This window comes from Canis lupus, chromosome 26 (genome assembly GCF_003254725.2).
Source record: "Canis lupus dingo isolate Sandy chromosome 26, ASM325472v2, whole genome shotgun sequence".
Lineage (NCBI taxonomy): Eukaryota > Metazoa > Chordata > Mammalia > Carnivora > Canidae > Canis > Canis lupus.
The window spans coordinates 16,878,959-16,899,900 of NC_064268.1; the positions used below are offsets into that span (position 1 = coordinate 16,878,959).

At 47.0% G+C, this 20,942-nt stretch overlaps 1 protein-coding gene and 1 long non-coding RNA gene across 4 annotated transcripts; one reads left to right on the forward strand and one right to left on the reverse strand.

Annotated features, from left to right (window-relative positions):
* The first annotated feature begins 11 nt into the window (after window positions 1-11).
* Window positions 12-15,260, forward strand: MLEC (malectin). 3 transcript variants are annotated; one of them, XM_025474218.3, is made up of 5 exons: window positions 12-156; window positions 6,973-7,151; window positions 7,688-7,864; window positions 7,970-8,027; window positions 9,655-15,260. In XM_025474218.3, the coding sequence occupies exons 1-5, from the start codon at window positions 153-155 to the stop codon at window positions 9,882-9,884; spliced, it is 648 nt and encodes a 215-aa protein (XP_025330003.1). In that variant the 5' UTR covers window positions 12-152; the 3' UTR covers window positions 9,885-15,260. The 3 variants fall into 3 exon arrangements, with proteins under 3 accessions (XP_025330003.1, XP_025330002.1, XP_025330004.1); XM_025474217.3 differs by lacking the exon at window positions 12-156 and adding an exon at window positions 229-621; XM_025474219.3 differs by lacking the exon at window positions 12-156 and adding an exon at window positions 866-890.
* On the reverse strand, window positions 13,843-20,839 carry LOC125753687 (uncharacterized). The gene is made up of 2 exons (XR_007406068.1): window positions 20,259-20,839; window positions 13,843-17,182 (listed from the first exon to the last, which is right to left on the reverse strand). It is a non-coding gene; the product is annotated as an uncharacterized LOC125753687 (long non-coding RNA).
* Between the last annotated feature and the right edge of the window lie 103 nt (window positions 20,840-20,942).

Consider the following 20,942-nt stretch of genomic DNA (forward strand, 5'->3'; position numbering starts at 1 on the left):
CCCTCCACTTCCGCATTGAACCGCCGCTTCAACCGAACTCCCAGCCTCTGCGCGCGCTCCCTCTCAAGCCTGATGGTTGGGCCGGCGCCTGGGAGTAGCCACGCCCTTTCCCTCGCCTGGCAGCCAATGGACGGGCGTCTCCTGGCGGGGTGATGGGTAATTAATGAGGATTGGGCGCTGATTGGCTGCGGGGTCGTGGCCGGGGGCTGGGCGGCGGGGTAGGTTGTTCCTGAGGTGGGAGGCGGCACCCGTGGCTGAGAAGGAGGCCCGAGAGCGACATGTCCCCGGCGGCTGAAGCACAGCGGCCCGTGGCGCTGTCGTTCTGAGTCCGGGGCGGCCTGGCGGCCGGCTGAGGACGAGGATCGGCGGAGGCTGCCCCCGCTGTGGTGGCCACCATGCTGGGGGCCTGGGCGGTTGAGGGAGCCGCCGTGGCGCTCCTGCGACTGCTGCTGCTGCTGCTGCTGCCGGCGCTCCGGGGGCCGGGGCTCGGCGTGGTCGGCTCGGCGGGGGCCGGGCTGCCGGAGAGCGTCATTTGGGCGGTCAACGCGGGCGGCGAGGCTCATGTGGACGTGCACGGGATCCACTTCCGCAAGGACCCTTTGGAAGGCCGGGTGGGCCGAGGTGAGAGCCCCTCAGCCGAACCGCGGGATCCAGGGCCTGCCGTGCTGGGCTCAGCCGGGCTAGGCTTGCGGGCCCTGAGCCCCCTCCTCGATCCTGGGGCCACGTCTCTGGAGCCAAGTCTCTCTCTGCAGTTTCCTCAGGGACCCGGTCCGAGCTCAGAGCCTAGCGCTGGCTCCAAGCTGAGAAGAGCGATTGAGGCAGAGTTGGCGAGAAGTTATATTTGGACCTCACATCCTGCGTTTCTTAACCCCTGGCTTCCACCCGATGGGGTAATGTGAAGACGAGGGCGGCCTGTTGCCATCTCGAGGCCTCACGGGTTGTAGGTTAACAACAGTGTCCCAGGCCTGGGTGGTTTTGCCCTCCTACCAAGACAGTCCCTGGTAGATGCCTGCCAGCCCAGAAACCAGCCGTCTTCCTTACCCCTTCTTCAGGAGCGGGGCTTGATTCTTAGCCAGAATAGAAAGGAATCTTTGAAGAGGATGGGCCAGAAAAGTTTGATTGTAGCCTCCTCCTGCCCTCCTCCCCACCTCCCTCTAGAGCTAGGGATATGTGTGCAAAAAGGTGGAAGCTGAGGCCGCCCCAGAGGGTGGTTATACTGAAGCCATCCTGCACGTGAGGCTGATAGAGTGTCAACTGGATCAACTAGTGTAAGATCTGGGTATTCTGTCCAAGAGTGTGTAGAGCCTACCTTAAGTGGCCTTGAGAGGTCGGATCCCCAGTGTATGGGAAAAATGATTTTGACTTAACTGACAGAGCAACAGCAGTTTTTACAGAGCCACACAGTTGTCAAAAGCTAGTGTAAGAATTGCTGTGGGAGCTGGTTAAAAAAATGCAAATTCCAGACCCAATAGATTAAGCCCACGTTTCTACATCAGAGGCTTCACCCCAGACCAGACGTGGGGTGAATCTGCTCTAGACTCTGTTTCTTTTGTAAGTGGGATTGGACAACAGGTTTAAGAGGGAAGTTCCTTGCTTCATGTGTTAGAAGGGGAGATTTATGTTGTATGCTAGGTTCAGAAGCTGCCAAATTGGCAGTATGCCATCTCCAGAAAACCAAGAAACAGACTTTCTCTCATTCTTTCCACAATGCCCAGATTTGGCTCTTGCCTTTAGGAAAGAGTTTAACTTAGTTCTTCTAAGTTAATTGCAGTGTCCTGGAGTTTGTTACATTAGCAAGTTTATTGCTTCCATACATGTGAGGGTGTTGGGACACAGGACTGTTTTCTGAAGTTCTATGTTTGTCTTGGAATTTAGTTAGCCCTGGCATGTAGGTCTCAGTAGCCTGGGTTCAGCTGAGTCAGGGCTCCGTGCTTTAGCAGCTTGTAACAGCAGCCAAAGCTCGGCTTAACATGAGCGGGAGGTCATTGCTATCTCCATCCTGGACCCTTCCTCTTTCTTCATGGGTGTGGGCAGGGAGGAAGGATCCCTTGAGGAAACTAGAGACCGTTTGTGGACTTTGCCTCTTGAGATAGTAGTGGTAAGGACAGTGTGCAGATGGTTTCTTTCACTTAACAGACACCAGGCTTCACATAGGTTACATTATCCTATTAGGTTCATTATGTAGAGGAAAAAGCTAAGATCATACAGGTTTAGTCCCCAGCTTCTCTTCTTATACAGAAATCCTGGTTTTAATCTGCCGGGGCAGGTGATTTTGAAGGGGGGCGGGGGGGGGGACGCTGCTGTTGCTGGTCAGTAGTCAGCCAGTCTTGGTGTCCTTGGGTTATTGGTTCAATGGTTGCCGTTCCTTTGGAGGAGATTATTGTAGCAGGTAAAATTTCATGAGACCTACCTACCAAAGCTTATGTGTACTGGACCCCTATCTTGGACCCCGGTCTTTAGGATACTCTATAAACCGTTTCCCTGCTCCACTCTTGTCAGAGTATGACCAGCATGGACCATGAATTGGAGCAGTGGGGAGGGGTAGATGAAGAGTGAAGGTTGGTTGTCAGCTGCAGCTTGGACCAGCTTGTTGCAACATTACACTTACTGGGTTCCTAGAGTAGCTTTTGGTGGCCTTAGATCTGGGGCTGAGATGTGATTCAGCTTCCACTCTCAGGAGGCAACTCTCTAGTTTCTTTCTGTACTAAGGAGTCGGCACCACCTAGAGAAGTTTAGCTGTTCACTCTGCCCGCCCTTCTCTGGTAGGCAGAGAAGGTAGGTTGTGCCAGGTATTTGGAGACCCTTGCTTCATGCAGCTATTTACAGTAATTGCAGTAGGAGCTGTATGTCTTATTTCTTTTGCCACATGCCTGTGCTACTGTTTGCAGCATGCTGAAGAAAGTTCATTTTATGTTGACTGAATTCAGGTATTTGTTGCCAAGTTAATCCAGATAAGCGTTTGGCCTGCTTTTGAACTTGGTGTTTCTCTATAGTGTCTTTGTAGTTCAGCATTCTTGTAACTGTGAGTGGCCTAGGGCACCTTGTGGCTTTTGCTTTCAAAGGCACTTTATAATATTTATTGAATTTCATTTCTGCCTTGAGAATAGCTGGTGCTTATAGGAGATACTTATAGCCTGGGAAAGGCATTTTCAACTTGTGTGCCTCACCAGATGGAAGTACCACTATAGAAAGTGTTTAGCAGTGCTCAACTTGGGATTTTGGCATGCTGAACATTCCAGGTTCTTTTTAACTTGCTCATTCTGGGTTCCTCCTGGCTCAGGAGGAAAAGACCTGGTTATTTGGCCTGAGGGCATAGAACTTGGCTTGGTTTTAGGAGAGAGTATTTCCTCTTCATAGAAAGATACCTGGTGATCATTTGTATGACTTTGAAGAACATGCTTTACTTCTTTGGGTCTTGTTTTCCTTATTAGTATAACTTATCATGCTTTAGAAATCAGTGGCCCTGAGTCTGAAAACTGTCATGTCCAGAGTGGGTTAAAGTGTCTCTACTTTTTCTGTGCTCAGTGACCTTTTACATGAAGTTACAACCAGGGCAGAACATGGCTCCAGAGGGGCAAAAAGGTGGCTAAGAGCCTGAGCCTATCAGATTACTAATTCTGCAAGCCTAAGGAAGACCCTTTTCTGGGCAGACTTCTTTTTGCCTGGGGAAGGATTTGACTTTGTGGACACAAGAGCTTAAAAGAGGATGAGAGTCACTGCTCCCTCTGATTTGCTTAAGGCCATGGGATTTGTTTAGAATTCTCTTCCTATACTGTCACCTAAGAGGCAGGCTTCATTTACAGGCCCTCCAAGTAGCAGAAGTTCACAGGTAGAGAATTTAGGTAAGTGGTATTCCCATTCTACAGGTGAGAAAGTACCTGGAGAGAATAATTTGTTCCAAATCACACAGTAGGTGGCAGAGCCAGGATTCAAATCCAGGCTTGTCTTACTGTAAAGCTGGGACTGAATTTTCCAAGCAGCCTGGCTCCTCCATTGTCCCTGAGGTAAGAAGCAGCAGACATAATGTAGGCCCTTTGGCCCCCTTCCTTTCTGGTTAACTGTCTGACCTATATTGTGCCAACTTCAGCAGTGTGCTGATTGTGTACACTTCACTGTACTCAGAGAAATCTGTTTAGCTGTGAATATGTAAACTCTAAGGGGGAAAGAAAAAAATCCTTTTTGCTGCTGCGTCTCTTGGGGCTTGGGCAAATGCAACTTTGTATGTGGCAAACCTCCTGGGAAAGCCACTTGGGCTTTAAAGGAAAAATATTTAAAGGTAATTCCAAGGTTGTTAAGTAGTTTTTATTCACATGGCTGAGTTTTGTTAGTTGTGAGACTAAGGCTGTTACAGATTACATTTCTGTCAGCTTCTCGCTTTTTCCACTCTGCAAGAAAAAAGATTCCCCACACATACACAAAATTTTCTGTGTATCTAAAAAGCAAATCTAGTTATGTTTCAGAGTTGTAAAGATCATGGTCCTCATGGAAGAAGGAAATTCTTAGAAATCAAGTGGAAGAGAAATAGCAGTCTTTTAATCTTTATGGGTTTGTGCTCTGGTGTAATGGTTTGAGCCTGGGAAAGAGCTGAGGCATGTTGGCAGTACATCCTTTGTTAATGTTACTTAGGCACCCTTCTTTGATTTCTTGAGAAGAAACAAGAAGAAAAAAATCTGAAGACAAAAGTGCAGTGAGTTTCCTGTTGCATTGTCTCATCAGGTCCATCTGATGTCATGGCTAACTGTTCACTTACAGGAACTGTTAACCGTTATGTCTATTGGCTTGACCTTAGCCACTGGCTCTTTTAGTTACTCTTTTAACCTCCCTTGGAGATAAAGATCCCCTTGGAGTTTTGGTGATTCAGAAGATAAGGCTCCAGGGATGACTGCTTTGGACATCTCCCAAAGGATCCAGGTGCCAAATATCTTCAGAGTCACTGTGTGAGATTGGAAGGTGGTCTTGAAATCTTAATTCCAGGCTAGAGGAGAGAGTGGGCCTGTGTACCAAAATCATTGCTAAGTCTGTAGTTTGGAGAGTAGATTTATGGAGCACTGGAAAGCCTCATTGTGTTTACATGATAAAGGAGTCAGAGAAGCTACTCTGTCTTGGAAGGAGGAAGCATAGCTATTCATCTCTGGGGCTGGAGTGTGGTGTCTTATGTTTGAGGAAAGCCCCCAGTTTAGTTTGTTATTGGGGGGGTGGGGTTGAAAAATATAGGTAGTCTTGTCTCCTGTCAAGGTTGGGGGAGGAAGCTGGGGGCAATAGTGGTTTTTGGCTCTTCTGATGCTGACTCAAGGTATGTAACTTTTCACCTTTTTTTTTTTTTAACGTAAGCTCTATGCCCAATGTGGGGCTTGAATATTCATGTCTCTGAGATTAATAGTTGCATGCCCTACCAACTGAGCCACTCAGGCACCTCTAACTTTTTAATTTTACCCTGCCTTATTCCTTCTCAGTCTGTGAAATGAGAAAGGTGGCTCCCCAAGGACGTGGGCATCTTAGGCCAGAGGTGCCAGTAGGACCTTGGCAAATTTTTTCTTGCTAGGATGGCCCTAGCTATCTGGAGAGAATAGCAGGGCTTTTTTTTTTTTTTTTTTTTTAAAGATTTTTTTAATTTTTTTTTTTATTTATTACGATAGTCACAGAGAGAGAGAGAGAGGAGAGACACAGGCAGAGGGAGAAGCAGGCTCCATGCACCGGGAGCCCGATGTGGGATTCGATCCCGGGTCTCCAGGATCGCGCCCTGGGCCAAAGGCAGGCGCCAAACCGCTGCGCCACCCAGGGATCCCCCCGAATAGCAGGGCTTTACTGCTCTGCAGGCACCTCCTTTGTTGCTGTTGTTCAGCAAATCATATTGAGTGCCAGGGACCTTGTTAGGTGCTGGGGACAAAGTAGGAACTTTTTTTCTTCTTTTAGTTTAACTGGGGGAATGTGCAAAAGAGAATAGGTGAAATTGAATTTTGTGAGTTTGTGGGAAGTAAGATGTTTACATGTAAAGGAAATCAGAAAGCATCACACCTTTCTTTTTATGAGCTTGTTTCTCTTTACCAGCCTTGGAACTTTGTGAATGAAAATTATAAAAAGCAACTAAGCTGGTATCTTACTTGCAGTAAAGACAATGCAGAAATGACTTTCCTAACATATCCTGTTTGTTTTAGACTCGAGCTTTTCTGAATGAAAAAAAAAAAAAACAACCAACACATTCTTTGAACTTAATCATCTTGCAGAGTTCTTGGCCAACCCCCCTGTTTTATGAGGTTTCTTTGAAGCTCCCTTCTTAGGGAGCCAGGAGCTGTAGCTATCGCCTGTTTTCTTCTGTCACGCTCTGAGCAGTTGAGGAAAGGCATTTTTTTTTTAAAGATTTATTTATTTATTCATGATAGACATAGAGAGAGAGAGGCAGAGACACAGGCAGAGGAAGAAGCAGGCTCCATGTTGGGAGCCCCATACGGGACTCGATCCTGGGACTTCAGGATCACGCCCTGGGCCAAAGGCAGGTGCCAAACCGCTGAGCCACCCAGGGATTCCTGAGGAAAGGCATTTTAACAGGCTTTTTAAAAGTTCCACTCTGAGGGTTTGAGAGCTGTTGGGGTGATTATTGTTTGGTTTCTTTTACTTTACTCTTCCTTGGTAATAGGTCTCTGATTCTTTTTTTTTTTTTTAAGATTTTATTTATTTATTCATAGAGACACACACACACACACAGAGAGAGAGGGAGAGAGAGAGAGAGAGGCAGAGACACAGGCAGAGGGAGAAGCAGGTTCCATGCAGGGAGCCTGATGTGGGACTCGATCCCAGGTCTCTGATTCTTGAATGTCTTTGTGTCTGGTCTCTTTAGAACCAGGCACAGAGAGGGTGGCCCCTTCTGGGCGTGTTACTAGCATTGTCCTGGAAATGGCTCTGTCAGTTCTGGGGTCTTTGCTCTTTTTGTGTGTCTTGCCTCTGATGTGGTTTCTCCTTGTCTTTTGTCCCCAGCCTCCGACTATGGTATGAAACTGCCAATCCTGCGTTCCAACCCTGAGGACCAGATCCTGTATCAAACAGAGCGGTACAATGAGGAGACTTTTGGCTACGAAGTGCCCATCAAGGAGGAGGGGGACTACGTGCTGGTGTTGAAATTTGCTGAGGTCTACTTTGCACAGTCCCAGCAGAAGGTGAGGCCTGATCAGTGGGACATTGCCACTCTTGGATAGTCCCCTGCTATGGGCCAGAGAATGTAAGAGCCTCCCCAGAAGGGAGGAACAGGTGAGCTTTAAGGAAAAGCTGGATTCCTTCTGCCCCTAGAGAAGCAATGTCCCATTGCTCACTAAGCTGCACTTGGCTCTGGGGGTTGGTGACAGAAGGCAATGCCAGAATCTTCATTCTTGACAACTAAATGATCCTGGTTGTCAGTGCCTTCTTGTTTTTAGTTTTATTCTTTTCCTGTCTCTTTTTGCAAATTTTCTTCTATCCACGTTGAGCTTTTTGTTTCTGTTCTCTGTTCCCTAAGACCAGTATGAGACCTCGACAGTGAAGGAACATGGCTTTGATTTGGTTCATGTAAAGAACTTTGTACCCTTGACTATACCCAGCCCTGTCATCTTAAACATTATTTCTGAATTTGAAACCCAGGCAGGTACATGATCTCACACTGCTAAAGGGGTATGACGCTGATGGTTTTGACATTGTCTCTTTTTTTTAATCGTGGAAGGTATTTGATGTGCGATTGAATGGCCATGTCGTGGTGAAGGACTTGGATATCTTTGATCGTGTTGGGCACAGCACAGCTCATGATGAAATCATCCCTATGAGCATCAGAAAGGGGAAGCTGAGTGTCCAAGGGGAGGTGTCCACCTTCACAGGGAAACTCTATATCGAGTTTGTTAAGGTAACGCTCTCCCTCTGCCCTCCCAGTTGAGAAAATGTTAAAAAGAATGGATTCGGGGGAATGTTTACTGCTGTGTGGTACTGACCGTGGTTTCCCATTTCCTAGGGGTACTATGACAATCCCAAAGTTTGTGCACTCTACATCATGGCTGGGACAGTGGATGGTAAGTGGTGTCTTTTTTGCCTTGGGCTGAAGGATATGGTTGAGGAAACCCTTGGGGGAGTACTTTAGCTGATCAGTATTGTGAAAACATTTAAAGCCAAATTGTTTATATTCCCCAAATGAATGAGAACATATAATGTTTGTCCTTCTCCGACTGACTTACTTCACTCAGCATAATACCCTCCAGTTCCATCCACGTTGAAGCAAATGGTGGGTATTTGTCATTTCTAATAGCTGAGTAATATTCCATTGTATACATAAACCACATCTTCTTTATCCATTCATCTTTCGTATGTTCTCATTCATTTGGGGAATATAAATAATAGTGAAAGGGAATATAAGGGAAGGGAGAAGAAATGTGTGGGAAATATCAGAAAGGGAGACAGAACATAAAGACTGCTAACTCTGGGAAACGAACTAGGGGTGGTAGAAGGGGAGGAGGGCGGGGGGTGGGAGTGAGTGGGTGACGGGCACTGGGGGTTATTCTGTATGTTAGTAAATTGAACACCAATAAAAAATAAATTAAAAAAAAAAAAAGGAAAAAAAAAAAAAAAGCCAAATTGTGAGGAATCCAGAGCCAGATGAATGGGGATGAAGTGTAGCATGGTGTTGGCCCTAAGCTTTGGAATAAGGTCTGGATTCAAATTTTGCTGTTGCCACTTAATCAGCTCTTTGGTTTTGGACAAATTCCTTGAACTTTATTGTAAATTTGGCTTAATAATGGTACCTCCTGGTGTGCCCTGAACCTTGCGGTCTTTTGGAATTGCCTAAAACTTGTTCTTACTCTCTTTCTCTGACATCTATTTCTTGGGGGCAAAAAGGGAAAAAGCAAAAGAAGGAGTCCTTTAGCGCTTTGGTCTGCTCTGAGAGAGTCCAGAATTGCTGGACTGCACTGGCCAAAAGTTCACTTACTAATGTCTCCTTGTTTTGGGGATCTAACCTTAGGGTGTATTGCTTTCTCAGCATTGAGATGATCCTGGGCACCAGCTTCCCAGGCTGATTTATTGCAGAGAAAGCTTATGTCTTAGTGACTTTTCTCCTCTATTCTATCTCTGTACCTTTTCCTAACTCATCCTGAATGCACCAAGGAGCTCATCTTCTTGTCTTGATGTGTCCCCAGATACTGGTATTCTGACATTTAGGTAAATGTCTTGCCACAAAAACAGATTTGTAGCTTGAGTCCCTAAGGAGGAGGCAGAGCAGAGGGGTAGTGTGTGCTGACAGGCAACCCAAGGTTCTGTGGCTCAGCTTTTCCTCAGTTGCTGTGTGGATCAGAAGGGAACATGGGAGGCCAAAGGAGGGATTGGAAAAGGTTAAGTTTTGGGTGTTAGGTCACTGCCTCTGTTCAATATGGTCTTCCCATAGTTCTGAAGAAATAGGACAGGAAGGGAAGAGAGTGAGCCTCCCTGGGCACAGGGCTTTTACTGTGTTTTAGTTAAATCTAAAGAAGACTAGTGTTTGCAGCAATTGCTGTTCTCTAGGCCAGGAGCTATTTCCACTACTCTTTTTTTTCCCATGGACCCTGCTGAGGTCATAGCGTCTCTTGATTGTGGCTCATTTATGGTTCTTAAGGGTCTCAGTTAAAGGCTGTGGGTCTGACTTAAAAGGTGTCTGCTTTATTGTGTCAGATGTACCAAAGCTGCAGCCTCATCCAGGCCTGGAGAAGAAAGAGGAGGAAGAAGAAGAAGAAGAATACGATGAAGGGTCTAATCTCAAAAGACAGACCAACAAGAACCGGGTGCAGTCGGGCCCACGCACGCCCAACCCCTATGCCTCGGACAACAGCAGCCTCATGTTTCCCATCCTGGTGGCCTTCGGAGTCTTCATTCCAACCCTCTTCTGCCTCTGCCGGTTGTGAGAACACATACCATCCTGAACTGGGTGGAGGGTGTGGGAAGGAAACCAAACATGTTGGTTTTGGTTTCTGTATTTTTCACAATGATTAACAAACAAACAAAAAACAAAAACCACACACAAAAAATTAAAGGAGAAAAAAAGAGGCAGAGTGGGTAGAGAGCAGCCCCCATTCCCCACTGGTCCCAGCCCTGCTTTATTCCCTGTGCTCTCTTTGTGGCTGGCCCCAGCCATCTCTTTCCTCTCCAGGGTACTTAGGGTAAAGCGGATCCTACACAGTCACGGATCCTCATCTGCACATCTAGTGGAAAGGACTCTGAACCCAGAGCAGACATGGTTCCTTTTTTTAGGTTTGAAATTAACAGCAGGGAAATGTCATCTTATTACCTGAGAAGACCAGTGCTGGGAGTTGGGTATGTTCTGAAGTTATGTCCAGATAAGTTTTCAGATGTCCTCGGATTGAAAGTGTGTGTGTGTGCTTTGTGTATATGTGAAGGTGTATAATTTGTATGATAAAGATGAAAACAGAAGGGGGATTAAAAAAAAGAAAAGAAAAGTAGATACTTCCTTACTTGGAAGCCTTTCTGGTTTCAGCCTAATGATGGTTCCACCTTAAGTGTTTGCGCTTTGTCATTGCTTGTCTCCCTGACATGTGCCAGTTAGAGGACTGTCTGGTATCCAAGACGATTAGTTTATTTCAGGTCCTCAAGTTGCCTCTGACTTGTTACCACAACAAATCATTTTGATTTCAGTGCCTGTTGGGGACTTGATTTCCTCTCATTTTCCCCCCCCTTAATCTGGCTCATTTGAAATCTCTTCTCTCTGTCTCTCTGTCTCTCTCTCTCTTTCTCTCTTTCAATCATCCCACTAAATTATTGCCAAGAAGGGAAGGAGACATGGGGATTTGGGGTTCCCTTTGCTTGAATGTCTTATCCTCTACCACCTCACCTTGTTGGTACCTCCCTCCCTGGATCTCTGAGCCAGCAGCCAGGAGGACCTGACCCAGCAGTTCTTTTACTGGCCCCTTTGTAGGGTCTTGCTGCCAGGGGACAGGGATGCTTTCCAGCCTGCAGCAACAGAACACTTGACCTTAAAAGTCTCTTCTGGTCTTTGGATTGGAAAAGGCTTATGTTAGCATAATTTAAGAGCCACCTCAAGAGACTTGAGCCCTACTAAGTGACTGACCACTGTTTAGAGTATCTATCTAGTATCTGATGTTCATTTAGTCCCATATCCTTCTGTGGCACAAGCCAACCAGTTTTGGTTTATGCCCAGAGTTGCCCCCGCAGAACTAGACTGATTGTATCTGGCCCAGTGGCTCCTCTCACTGATTTTAACAGTATGCCCCTCTGTCCTTTCATCTCCGTATCCAAGTTACAGTTGGGTTCTTGGCATGACGGGGCTGAAAGATTTCCAGTCAGCCATAGTCCTGGCAGCTCTGAAGCCAACCTTAGCATCTAAGCATCTGTCTTAAATTCCCTGGAAAAACTTCTGCAGGAAATGAAGCTTACCCCTTCCCTTCCTTTCTGGTCACTGTTATCCTTTTCCCAGTTAAAGCAGCAATGAGGGAGGACCTAACCAAACTACAAGGAATTTTGTGGATGGAAGACAGCAGGATTAGCTTCTGCTTGGGCTGGAGCAGCACAGAATCTCAGACAAGGCCCATCTTTTCAGAATGTGTTTAATTTTGTCCCCCCCCCCCCCCCCAATGTTTTTAAAGAGCTTCCATATATTTGAACTGTTCATTTTGTGACAAAGTAAGTAGCTTTGGGCTCATGTCCTGGGTTTTGACTCTTAATGAGTTACCCTGGGCCAACGTTGAGTCCTTTGAGAGTTGGAGCCCTTTATTTTAGCTGTGACTTAGGCCTCAGTAGTAGGGTATTGAGTCGGGCATCTGGATGGCTCTGGCCTGAGGCTGCAATAAGAGGACCGCTTCCTGGAGTGCTTCACAAAGCTCCCTGCTTTAAAGGATGACATCCCTTAGCCTTGGTCCTGGGGACCCCCTGCCTGGGGCAGCCAATATCCTGACTATTAATCGAGCTTCTGACAGTGGCTTTGGTTCCTCTTCCATCACAACTCCCCACAGCTGTCAGCCACTGCCAGTGGAGTAGACAAGATGAGGAAGGAGGACTTGCTGCCTCCATTTTGCCTTGTTTGTTAGTTTGCCTGGGTCTCTGAGGAAGGGGAGGGTCCCGCCTCCTTACCTCAACCCATCCTTTCAGTGACTCAGAGTCTCAGAAGGAAACCCTGGCTCCTGGGGCCATTTCCTAATGGTACTGTAAGCCAAGCAGCTTTGCTTCCAAGCTTACCCCTGTTTCCAAGCCCACTCCTTTCCCCTGAGTTCAGGGATAAGGGATGGGCATTTTCCTCTGCTTGTGTCCGAAAGGAAGGAACATCTTTCTATGGCTCACAAAAACTAAAGGAGAAGTGAGGAAACAGGAAGAAGTATGGTGGGGGCTGGGGTAGAGTCCCCTGGAGCCAAGCCCACCCAGCTAACAGAGCTGCCCAGGGCTGGTTATAGCTGGCCCGTGATGCTGAACTTGAAAGCTTTTTTTTTTGTTTTGTTTTTTGTTTTTTGGCTCCTCCAAGATGATATAGGTACATGAAGTTTAGGTTAAAGGGGTAGGGTGGGGCACTCTTTATTTGTATTTTTGTATTGTGTGTGTCACGGATTACTCTGTTCATCGTTTGCTTTTTGCACTGTTTGTTCCCCTGCCTAAATTTTGAGCTCATGCTAGGCCCAGGCGGCTGTGCTGTAGGGAGTCTGTCTGGGGTTGGGGAAGTGATGAGGGAGGCCACTTAGGCCTGGGGAAAGGGAGATCTGGCTCTTCTACTGGATCCATGCTCTCCTAGGCTTTTCGATTTCCCTGACCCCAAAGCCAAGAGCATATGGCCAAGATGAAACTCCTTTTGCCAGGAGTGTGGCTTTGGTTCAGTTTTTGGGTGGACCACACAAAGATGTCTACTCTCAGCCCAGAGAGTCTGCAGCGTCGTAGCTCTGATTTGGGTCAGAGGCCGGCTGGCTGTTTTGGGTTTTACTCATCTGACTAAAACATTGTGGGTCCCACAGGAAACAATCTGTGGGATCCATGTCCCCTAAACCAGATCCCATTTTTCTGTAAAGTCTCCGCTATGGAGGAGAAGCTGCTCAGTGAATATCTTGAATTTTGGTGACTTGAAAGATGGTTATCTTCAAGTGTCAGCGGTGTTAGACTCCCAGGGGGGCCACAGGGCCTGCAGGGCTACTGGCTGGTTTGAGAGTGTGACCTTGTTCTCTTTTTTTCCACAGTTTGCCTAAGAGATACTGGCCGGAAATTGGGGGATCACATTAGGGGTCAATTAGGCTTTGAAGAGATGAGGTGAAATTTAAGTTTACCTCCCCTTTCTGTGCCTGGAAACTTTAATCCAGTTTCAGAATTGTGTTTTGACTTCTTTATCTTTTTGGAGAAGCTTCTGTTTTAAGGAATTTCTCTTCCTTCTTATCCTGCCTCTACTTTCTCCTGAGAAGGCCTGGCCATGGCTTCTAGAATCTCAGTTGAACTTCAGAAAACAGCAGCAGTATTTTCCCTTTCCTAGCAAGTATACTCCTTTCTCTAGAAATTGGCTCACCTTGGGAAGCCCAGGGAGAGTCCATAGGTTCTCTACCCTCCCTGGAGATTGGGGCAGGACCCACCCCGGTCAGCACAGTGCCTTTTCCTCTCCTGCTCTGAGCCAGGGTGGGCATTCCCTCTAGATTCAGGTCTGGGCGGGGTCTTACAGTCCTTGCCATGGGGCTGATTCCCCATCCCTTTCTCCCTTTCCTCTTTGCTGGCCGGCTCTGACCTAATTCAAGTGTCTTCTTGCCTCAAGGAGCCTTAATGGCATCAAGTGGCAACATGTAATATTGTCCTCTATGCCTCTCTAAAGGACCTAGGAGAACAGGTGAGCTTTCCAAAGTGAGAGATTAACAGATGCTCCTGTTCAAAAAAAAAAAAAAAAGGGAAGGAGGAGGAGATGCTTTGGGCCTCCTTCTGCTGTGGGGAAGGCTGAGTGATAGTGCAGAAGCAGAACCAGAAATACCTGGGATCTGTTCAGAAATCTTAGAAGAAGTTTGCTTCTCTTCTATGGAAAGATCTAATTAGGGTCCAAAGAGCTCTAAGAAAATTGCAAAGAAGCCTTAATGTTCAAGCTTCAGAGAGATCAGTGTAATTTCTCCTTATCCGTCCGAGCTTGGACTCCTTCTGTATTTAGACCTCTCTTGGGGCAAGAGGGCTAGATTTCTTCATTTTATTATGAGCCCAGATTGGCACCAGTGGGTCAGCTGCCCAGCTAGGGCGGGTTTCTTTGTATGTGGGTGGCTTGCTGCCGATCTAGTTTGTCCTTCCCCCGCTGCCTTTTGGCTAGCCTGCCTTCAGTTGCCAAATCATTTTGATAAGAGCATATGATTTGGGGACTGGCTGGGTTGGCAGGAAAAGAGCAGGATGGATCTCTTGGGATGGTCCCCTCCCACCCCCCCCACCCCCACCCCCCAGGAGTATAAAAACAAGAAGCCAGGATTGTGCTGGCAGCCAGGGAAACAGTAGTCCTGTTAGAGTTGGCAGGGAGGGCCCTGGCACCTCTCACATCCAGGCAGTCTTGTGAGATGGGGGCACATAGCACCAGGAGAAGCAGAACTTCATTCTCACCTCTATTTTGAGCTTCAGTGCTTTATTTCAGTATGAGGGAAAACAACAACAAACTGAAGTGTGCTTTCCGTCCTTTCAAAGGACAACTGTCGGGAAAGGAGAGCCGAGTTGCCAGGTGGGAGGGGAGAATTGGCAGGGAGAGTCTTAACGGCAAACCAGGAATGAGGCGTTCTTGACTCTTCTCTTCCCTGGTGTGTCATGATCCAGGGAATGAAAAGAAAATTTGACCCTGGATTAGTCCCTTCCTTGGATTTTCCTTCTACTATATTCTCACACGCTAGGACCAGCTGCCCATTCTGAGCTCAGAGCAGCCCCTTCAACCATTATTGGCCTAACCTGGCTCGTCAGGAAACCCACCCCGCCCTCCAGATTGGGCCTGGCTGCTCTATTCTGTACCAAGTCCTGGAGAATAGTGTCAAGTTCTTCATAGCCCTGGTAGCTCCTAGATTCCCATCCTCTCCCTGTGGAGGCCAAACTGACTCTGTCTGTAGCCACAACCTGCATCTCCAGCAGCACAGTGAGATATGACTGAGGGGCTTTGCACCTGGCTGGCCCGGGAAAGCAGTAGGGGTGGATAGAGCTGTCTTTCCTTCTGGGCTGTCTCCATCTGTCCCTACCCTTTACATGCCCCACCTTACTCCCACCAAAAAGTAAAAAAATCAGGATGTTTTTCACTGTCCATTGCTTTGTGTTTTAATAAACAATTTGCAGTGACACTTGTTGAGATTGAGTTTGAACTTGATTGCAAAGAGGTCAAAAGGTGACGCGGGGGGGCGGGTCACTTGGCAGCAAAGGGCTCTCCTGTGACAAGCCCAGGGGCTTTTGTCCATTTTCGCCGGGATGTTTGGTTAAAGGATTGAAGTTGTGTAAAATTCTGCCTGGCCATTTCAGCCAGCAGTGCATTCAAGGAAAAATAAACAGTTGTTTTGTTTTGTTTCTACTTTCACTGGAAGACCAGGCCATGACTGACTCCCTCCAATGCACATCTTCCCCTCAGCTTCCGTCACAGCCTGTGGACAGACCAAGCCCTGGGACAGTTTGCTCTGCTCTGTCTGTCTGTCTGTCTGTCTTTCTCTTTTTTTTTTTTTGAGAGCGCGCAGCAGGGGCAAAGGGGGAGCAAGGGGAGGGAAGAGAGAATCCTAAGCAGGCTCAACACAGGGCTCAACACACAGCTCAGTGTGGGGCTCAATTTCACAGCCCTGAGATGAGCTGAGCCACCCAGATTCCCTAACTGCTTTTTCCTTTTCTACTGTGTTGTCAGTGTTGAGTATATGTGGGGAAGGGGCAGAAAGGCCAAAGGATGTTTTTCCTGTCATTTATCCACCTTGTTTTCCCACTGAGGAACATGAAACTAAAAAAACAACTTAAGTATTATTTATTCCAGGCTAGTCTGTAAATGGTCAAGGCAGGCTTCAAACTTAGTCTATCTGCCTGCAAAGCAAAGCCCCTGTTCTTTCTAAGGCTCTAAGGATAATTGTAGACCTCCCTTATGGAGCCCTTAAGTGGGCAAGGCATAATGCCAAGCACTTTCCCAGATGTTACTTCTGTTTAATCTTCAACAAACCAGTTGGTATTAGCCTTTTGTAGGTGAAGTGACTTGCCCAAGGCCATACAGCCAGCAAAAGACAGACAGAGCTGGGATTTTGCACCTGGGCTCTGACTCTTGAGTGTTACTCTCTGTTACTCTTAATTAGCTTTCCTTTTTCCACGATGCTATGTGCCTGGCTCCAGACTCCAGAACCTACCTGCTATATTTCTCCAGCAGGAATGAAGGTTGCTGGTATGAGGAGAGGGAGGGAGAGTTTGGCCTACCTCCCTCAGTTATCCCTTGAAGGACAGAATTCAGTGCTCAGTTCCAAGAATGAGGCCAGTGTTGATGGAGTCTGTTCTCAGGGCCCAAATAAACCAGGAGGCCCACAGAGCCTCTTTCTTAGCTCAAGCCCACCCGTAACGGGAGTTCTTTACTAATTCAGACCTAGCTGTTACTATTTCAAGCAGCTTTCCATGAGTTGCCAAATGGGGGAAGAGCCCTGAAGAAGCCTTGCTCTAGGGAGTTGCAGGGAGGAAAAGTGTCTGACAGAAGTTCTTGGGCCAAGGGCTGGGGGTTGGGTTAAACCACTCCTTGGGTCCAGATCTTAATCTTGCTAAGGAAATCAGGCTCCCGGTTGGCTGGAGCCACTGTGCTGGACCTTTCTCCATACTTAGGACCCCATCCCCCTCCACCCCTTATAGAGGAAGAGAGGAGTTTTCCCCACACATACTGGAAAACTTGGTGCTGTTAGCAGTGGTAAGGGGTCAAGGCAGAGGAGGTGGAGCAGGGAGGTTCTGGAGCCTCTGCCCCCTAGCAACCTGAGATGGCAGGCACCTCACTGCAGGACTCTGGCCCCAGAGTCATAGTTTTGTTTGTTGCTACCCACATGTATGTTAGTAAAAAATAACCACACTTGCTTTCTGGCTTAGCTTTGTGCTAAGACTTGCTCTCCTGGGTTTCCTTGCTGCTGCCACCAGAGTCCATGTGTTGCTTCCTCAAAGCCTGGTCCCCAGCTCGTTTCTCCTCAGCTCTTCCCAGTCAGCACCCTCTCCTGTCCAGCTCCACGTCTTCTCCCTGTCCGGCATGCCTGCCCATGGCAGAGGGGTCCTGGGGAAAGGCCACCAAAACAGATTGGCATAGTGACTGTTCATGAGACGCCCTGGCACCAGCATCATGCTTTTTGTTGCTGTTTTTCATCTCCTCTTTGCTACGGCCCTAGGGAAGACAGACGTGTGACTAGCTTGACTTACAAAGAAGGAAACAAAGATTCAGAGGGGATAGATGACCCATGCAAAGTCCCATAGCTGGTAAGTGGCAGAGTGAGGACTGGGACTGTCTAACCACACGCTTGTGCTCTGAATGCCGTCATGTGCTAGTCTCTAAAAAGAACTGTTTGAATGAAGGTAACAGGATGCTTGGTGATGGTTACATGGAGGTTTATTCTATCATTTCTTCTCTGGAAAAGTAACCTTCTAAGGCTTAGTGATACAGGAAATGCATAGACATATTTTTTTTTAAGTTATATGGGGTGCAGAATGTGAAAACTTAATCATTCTCATACCTACCCAATTTATCCCTAGAGGACAATACAGGTGACAGTCTGGTGTGTATCTTTCCTTTTGTATGTATTTTATATGCTCATATGTGCATATTTCCACATATTTATTATGCACACGTGCAAGTTTTTCTTCTGAATCCATTACGGAGTTACTGGGTCAAACAGTATATGCATTCACAAATTTGAAAGTACTGCCCTCCACAAGGCTCCATGAATTTTTCACTCACCAATCTTGTACTGTATGACTTGGGAATATGCCAGAAACCCTTTTTTGGAAACAGGTGGGATATAAATAATAAATGAAATGAATGCTTTGTAAAAACAAAAACAATCCTCATTCCGGAGAGTGGTGACTTGGGTACTAGGGAAATGACCAGCTCTCAGTCCCAGACCACGAGGCATGCCTGCAGCCCCAGCCTTGACTGGTGGATTCAAGGCATGCCACCTTTAGGAGGCAGTAGGAAGGAGGACTGAACTTCCTGGTCTTTGCAGAAATAAAGCCTTCTGATGTCTTGCTTACCTTGGCTGCATGAGCTCCAGGCCCCACCTGCCTGGCCTGATTTGAGGCAGACTGCCTGGCTACCCTGGGGCTGCCCTGGAAAACCGCCACCGTCACACCTCTTACAGTGAGGAAAACAACCAGCTGAAGGAGAGACACAGAGCTTGGAGCTGGGGTGAAAGGAAGGCCAGCCTTTCCACACTGGTCTCCATGCATCTAGCCCAGGGAGATCTTGTGCTTACTATTTAATGCAGTGCATCTCTGTTGTCCTCTTTCCCCCAAACACGGTGTTAGTTTATGTACTTTCCAAAAAACATTTTTTATTTTTTTTCTTTTTATTTATTTATGATAGAGAGAGAGAGAGGCAGAGACACAGGCAGAGGGAGAAGCAGGCTCCATGCACCGGGAGCCCGATGTGGGATTCGATCCGGGGTCTCCAGGATCGCGCCCTGGGCCAAAGGCAGGCGCCAAACCGCTGCGCCACCCAGGGATCCCCAAAAAACATTTTTTAAAAGAGCTTTTTGATATACCTTAGGAAGATCTGGTGAAGAGAAGCAGAGGCAGATTGGTTTATAAGCCTTTATTTTTCCTACTCCATCTATATATAATATATATATAATATATGTAGATTATTATTCTATATATAATATATATTATATATATATAAATATTATTTATTTATTTATTCATGAGAGATAGAGGCAGAGACATAGGCAGAGGGAGAAGATGTGGGACTCCATCCCAGGACCCCGGGATCATGCCCTGAGCTGAAGGCAGACACTCAACTGCTGAGCCACCCAGGCATCCCCAGCTTTTAATCACAACTCACAGGTGGTGTGACCCAAGGGAGAATAGGCCCCAACTCCCTTATATGGCAGTTTTTATGTAATTTTCTTTTGAACAGAAAAAAGTGATCAAATGTGAAGTTGCTTTTCAATTTTAAGAGAAGATAAGGCTACTTTGGCTTAGCGTTTTCTTTCAGAGATCCTGAAATATATATTTTTTAAATATACAAGCAACCGATGATAGTATACTTGCTGTGATAAAATAATACATAAGTAGCTCTTGTGTCAAAAGTGATTATATTCCCTTTTTAGTTCCTTCCGATACTGTACTCCTCAGGGGGAACTGTGGTTAAAACTTTAGTGCATTTCCAGACCTCTTCCTTTGCAGTTACAAATATAAAACCATATATTCATGTCCTTTTTATTTATTTATTTATTTATTTATTTATTTATTTATTTATTTTTCATGTCCTTTTTAAACAATTGGGATTCCTGTGCCTTGCCCCCCCCCCCCCCCCCCAGATCTTTAGGCTCTCTCTATACTGGTGCATATAGATAGATCTCATTATTTTTAACAGCCACATAACCTGAATGGATGCAATTTTTCAGTGTTACAAATGGTCCTGTGGTAAACATCTTTGTGCTAAAGGATCTGAAGTTGCAGATTAAGGGGGTAATATATTTGTTATTGTCCCTAGAAAAAGTGGGGATCCAGGTAACTAGTCCTGATGTTCTGAGAACAAAGTTTTAATGAGCAAGTGAGTGTGGGAAATGGCTGCATGCTAAGCCTCCCTCCTGGTGATTCACAATTAAGTAGCATATTAAAAGCTCTGGAAATTCTTCAGTAACCACTCACTACTGAGTGGTTTAAAAAGGGTTGTTTGCGAAGGGAAGGACTTTAATTCTTTGTACACATCTATTAAAATTTTCCTGAACAGTTTGGTAAATGCCACCCAGTGGTGATCTCTGGGCAACATTTAGATAGGAAATTGGCCACATACTGTTCTACCAGGTTGGGCAGCTGGGGTGGAGTCAGGTTTAGATTTTGTCCAGGAACCAAGTGAGGCCTGTCAGCCCCGCCCAAGCCCCTTACATAAGGTGAGAGGGACCCAGCAAGGCCTGCCATAAATCAAGTTTTGAGGCTGATCAAGGGGAGAAGGGTGGAGTTTCACTGTGGCCTAAGTCTGGCTGAGAGGTGATCTCAGACCTAGCAGACACAGGACAACAGTTGGGTCCAGGCTTCTAACATAGAAGATGTTGACCTTAGAGAAGGAGCCACTTGGGATGTGAGAGGGCAGCCTTAACCCACCCTCCACCCACTGGCCCAACTCCCTGGCTCACCTCCTCCACATAGCGAAATCATGATGAACTTCCATGCAGATGTTAACCTCTGTGAAGCCTCTTCTGGATGGGCCAGACCGCTCTTGTGTATTCTGGTAGCACCATTGCTGTACCTCTGTTTGAGCAGTTAGCAGTCTGGCTCAACTTCTAGTTCATTCACACTTATTGGGCCAGTCAAGAGGAAGGGCCACATAATGAATCCTGTACTTCAGTCCTCCCCAACAAAAGGGGAGCTCCTACATAGTGGGGCATTCCTTCACCCACTCATTCAGTCATTGATGAGCACCTACTGTGTCAGGCATTAGCTATCCTGCCAGAATACAGTAGTGAATAGGGTGGACCCAATCCCTGTCCTGGTTCATGTTCTTACATTTCCTGTAGTCTAGCCCGATGTCTAGCTCAAAGGTTGGCACAGTTGGGTTTAAAAACGGTAATCTAATTGGAGAGCAAGTGCTGTTTTAATGTCTATGCTACAGATTAATTTCCTTATGACAGAAAGTATGAACTATTTTAAAGACATTTGGTGTGACCTTGGGGGTCCGATGGAGAGTCCGGGGGGTGGGCACCCCCCGGGGAACCCCCCTCTCGAGCCCCCGAGCCCCCCCTCCCCCCGCCCCCGCCAGCCCTAGGGCTGGGACCAAGCTGGCGAGCAGGCGGCTGCCCCCCGCCCCGCCCCCAGGCGCC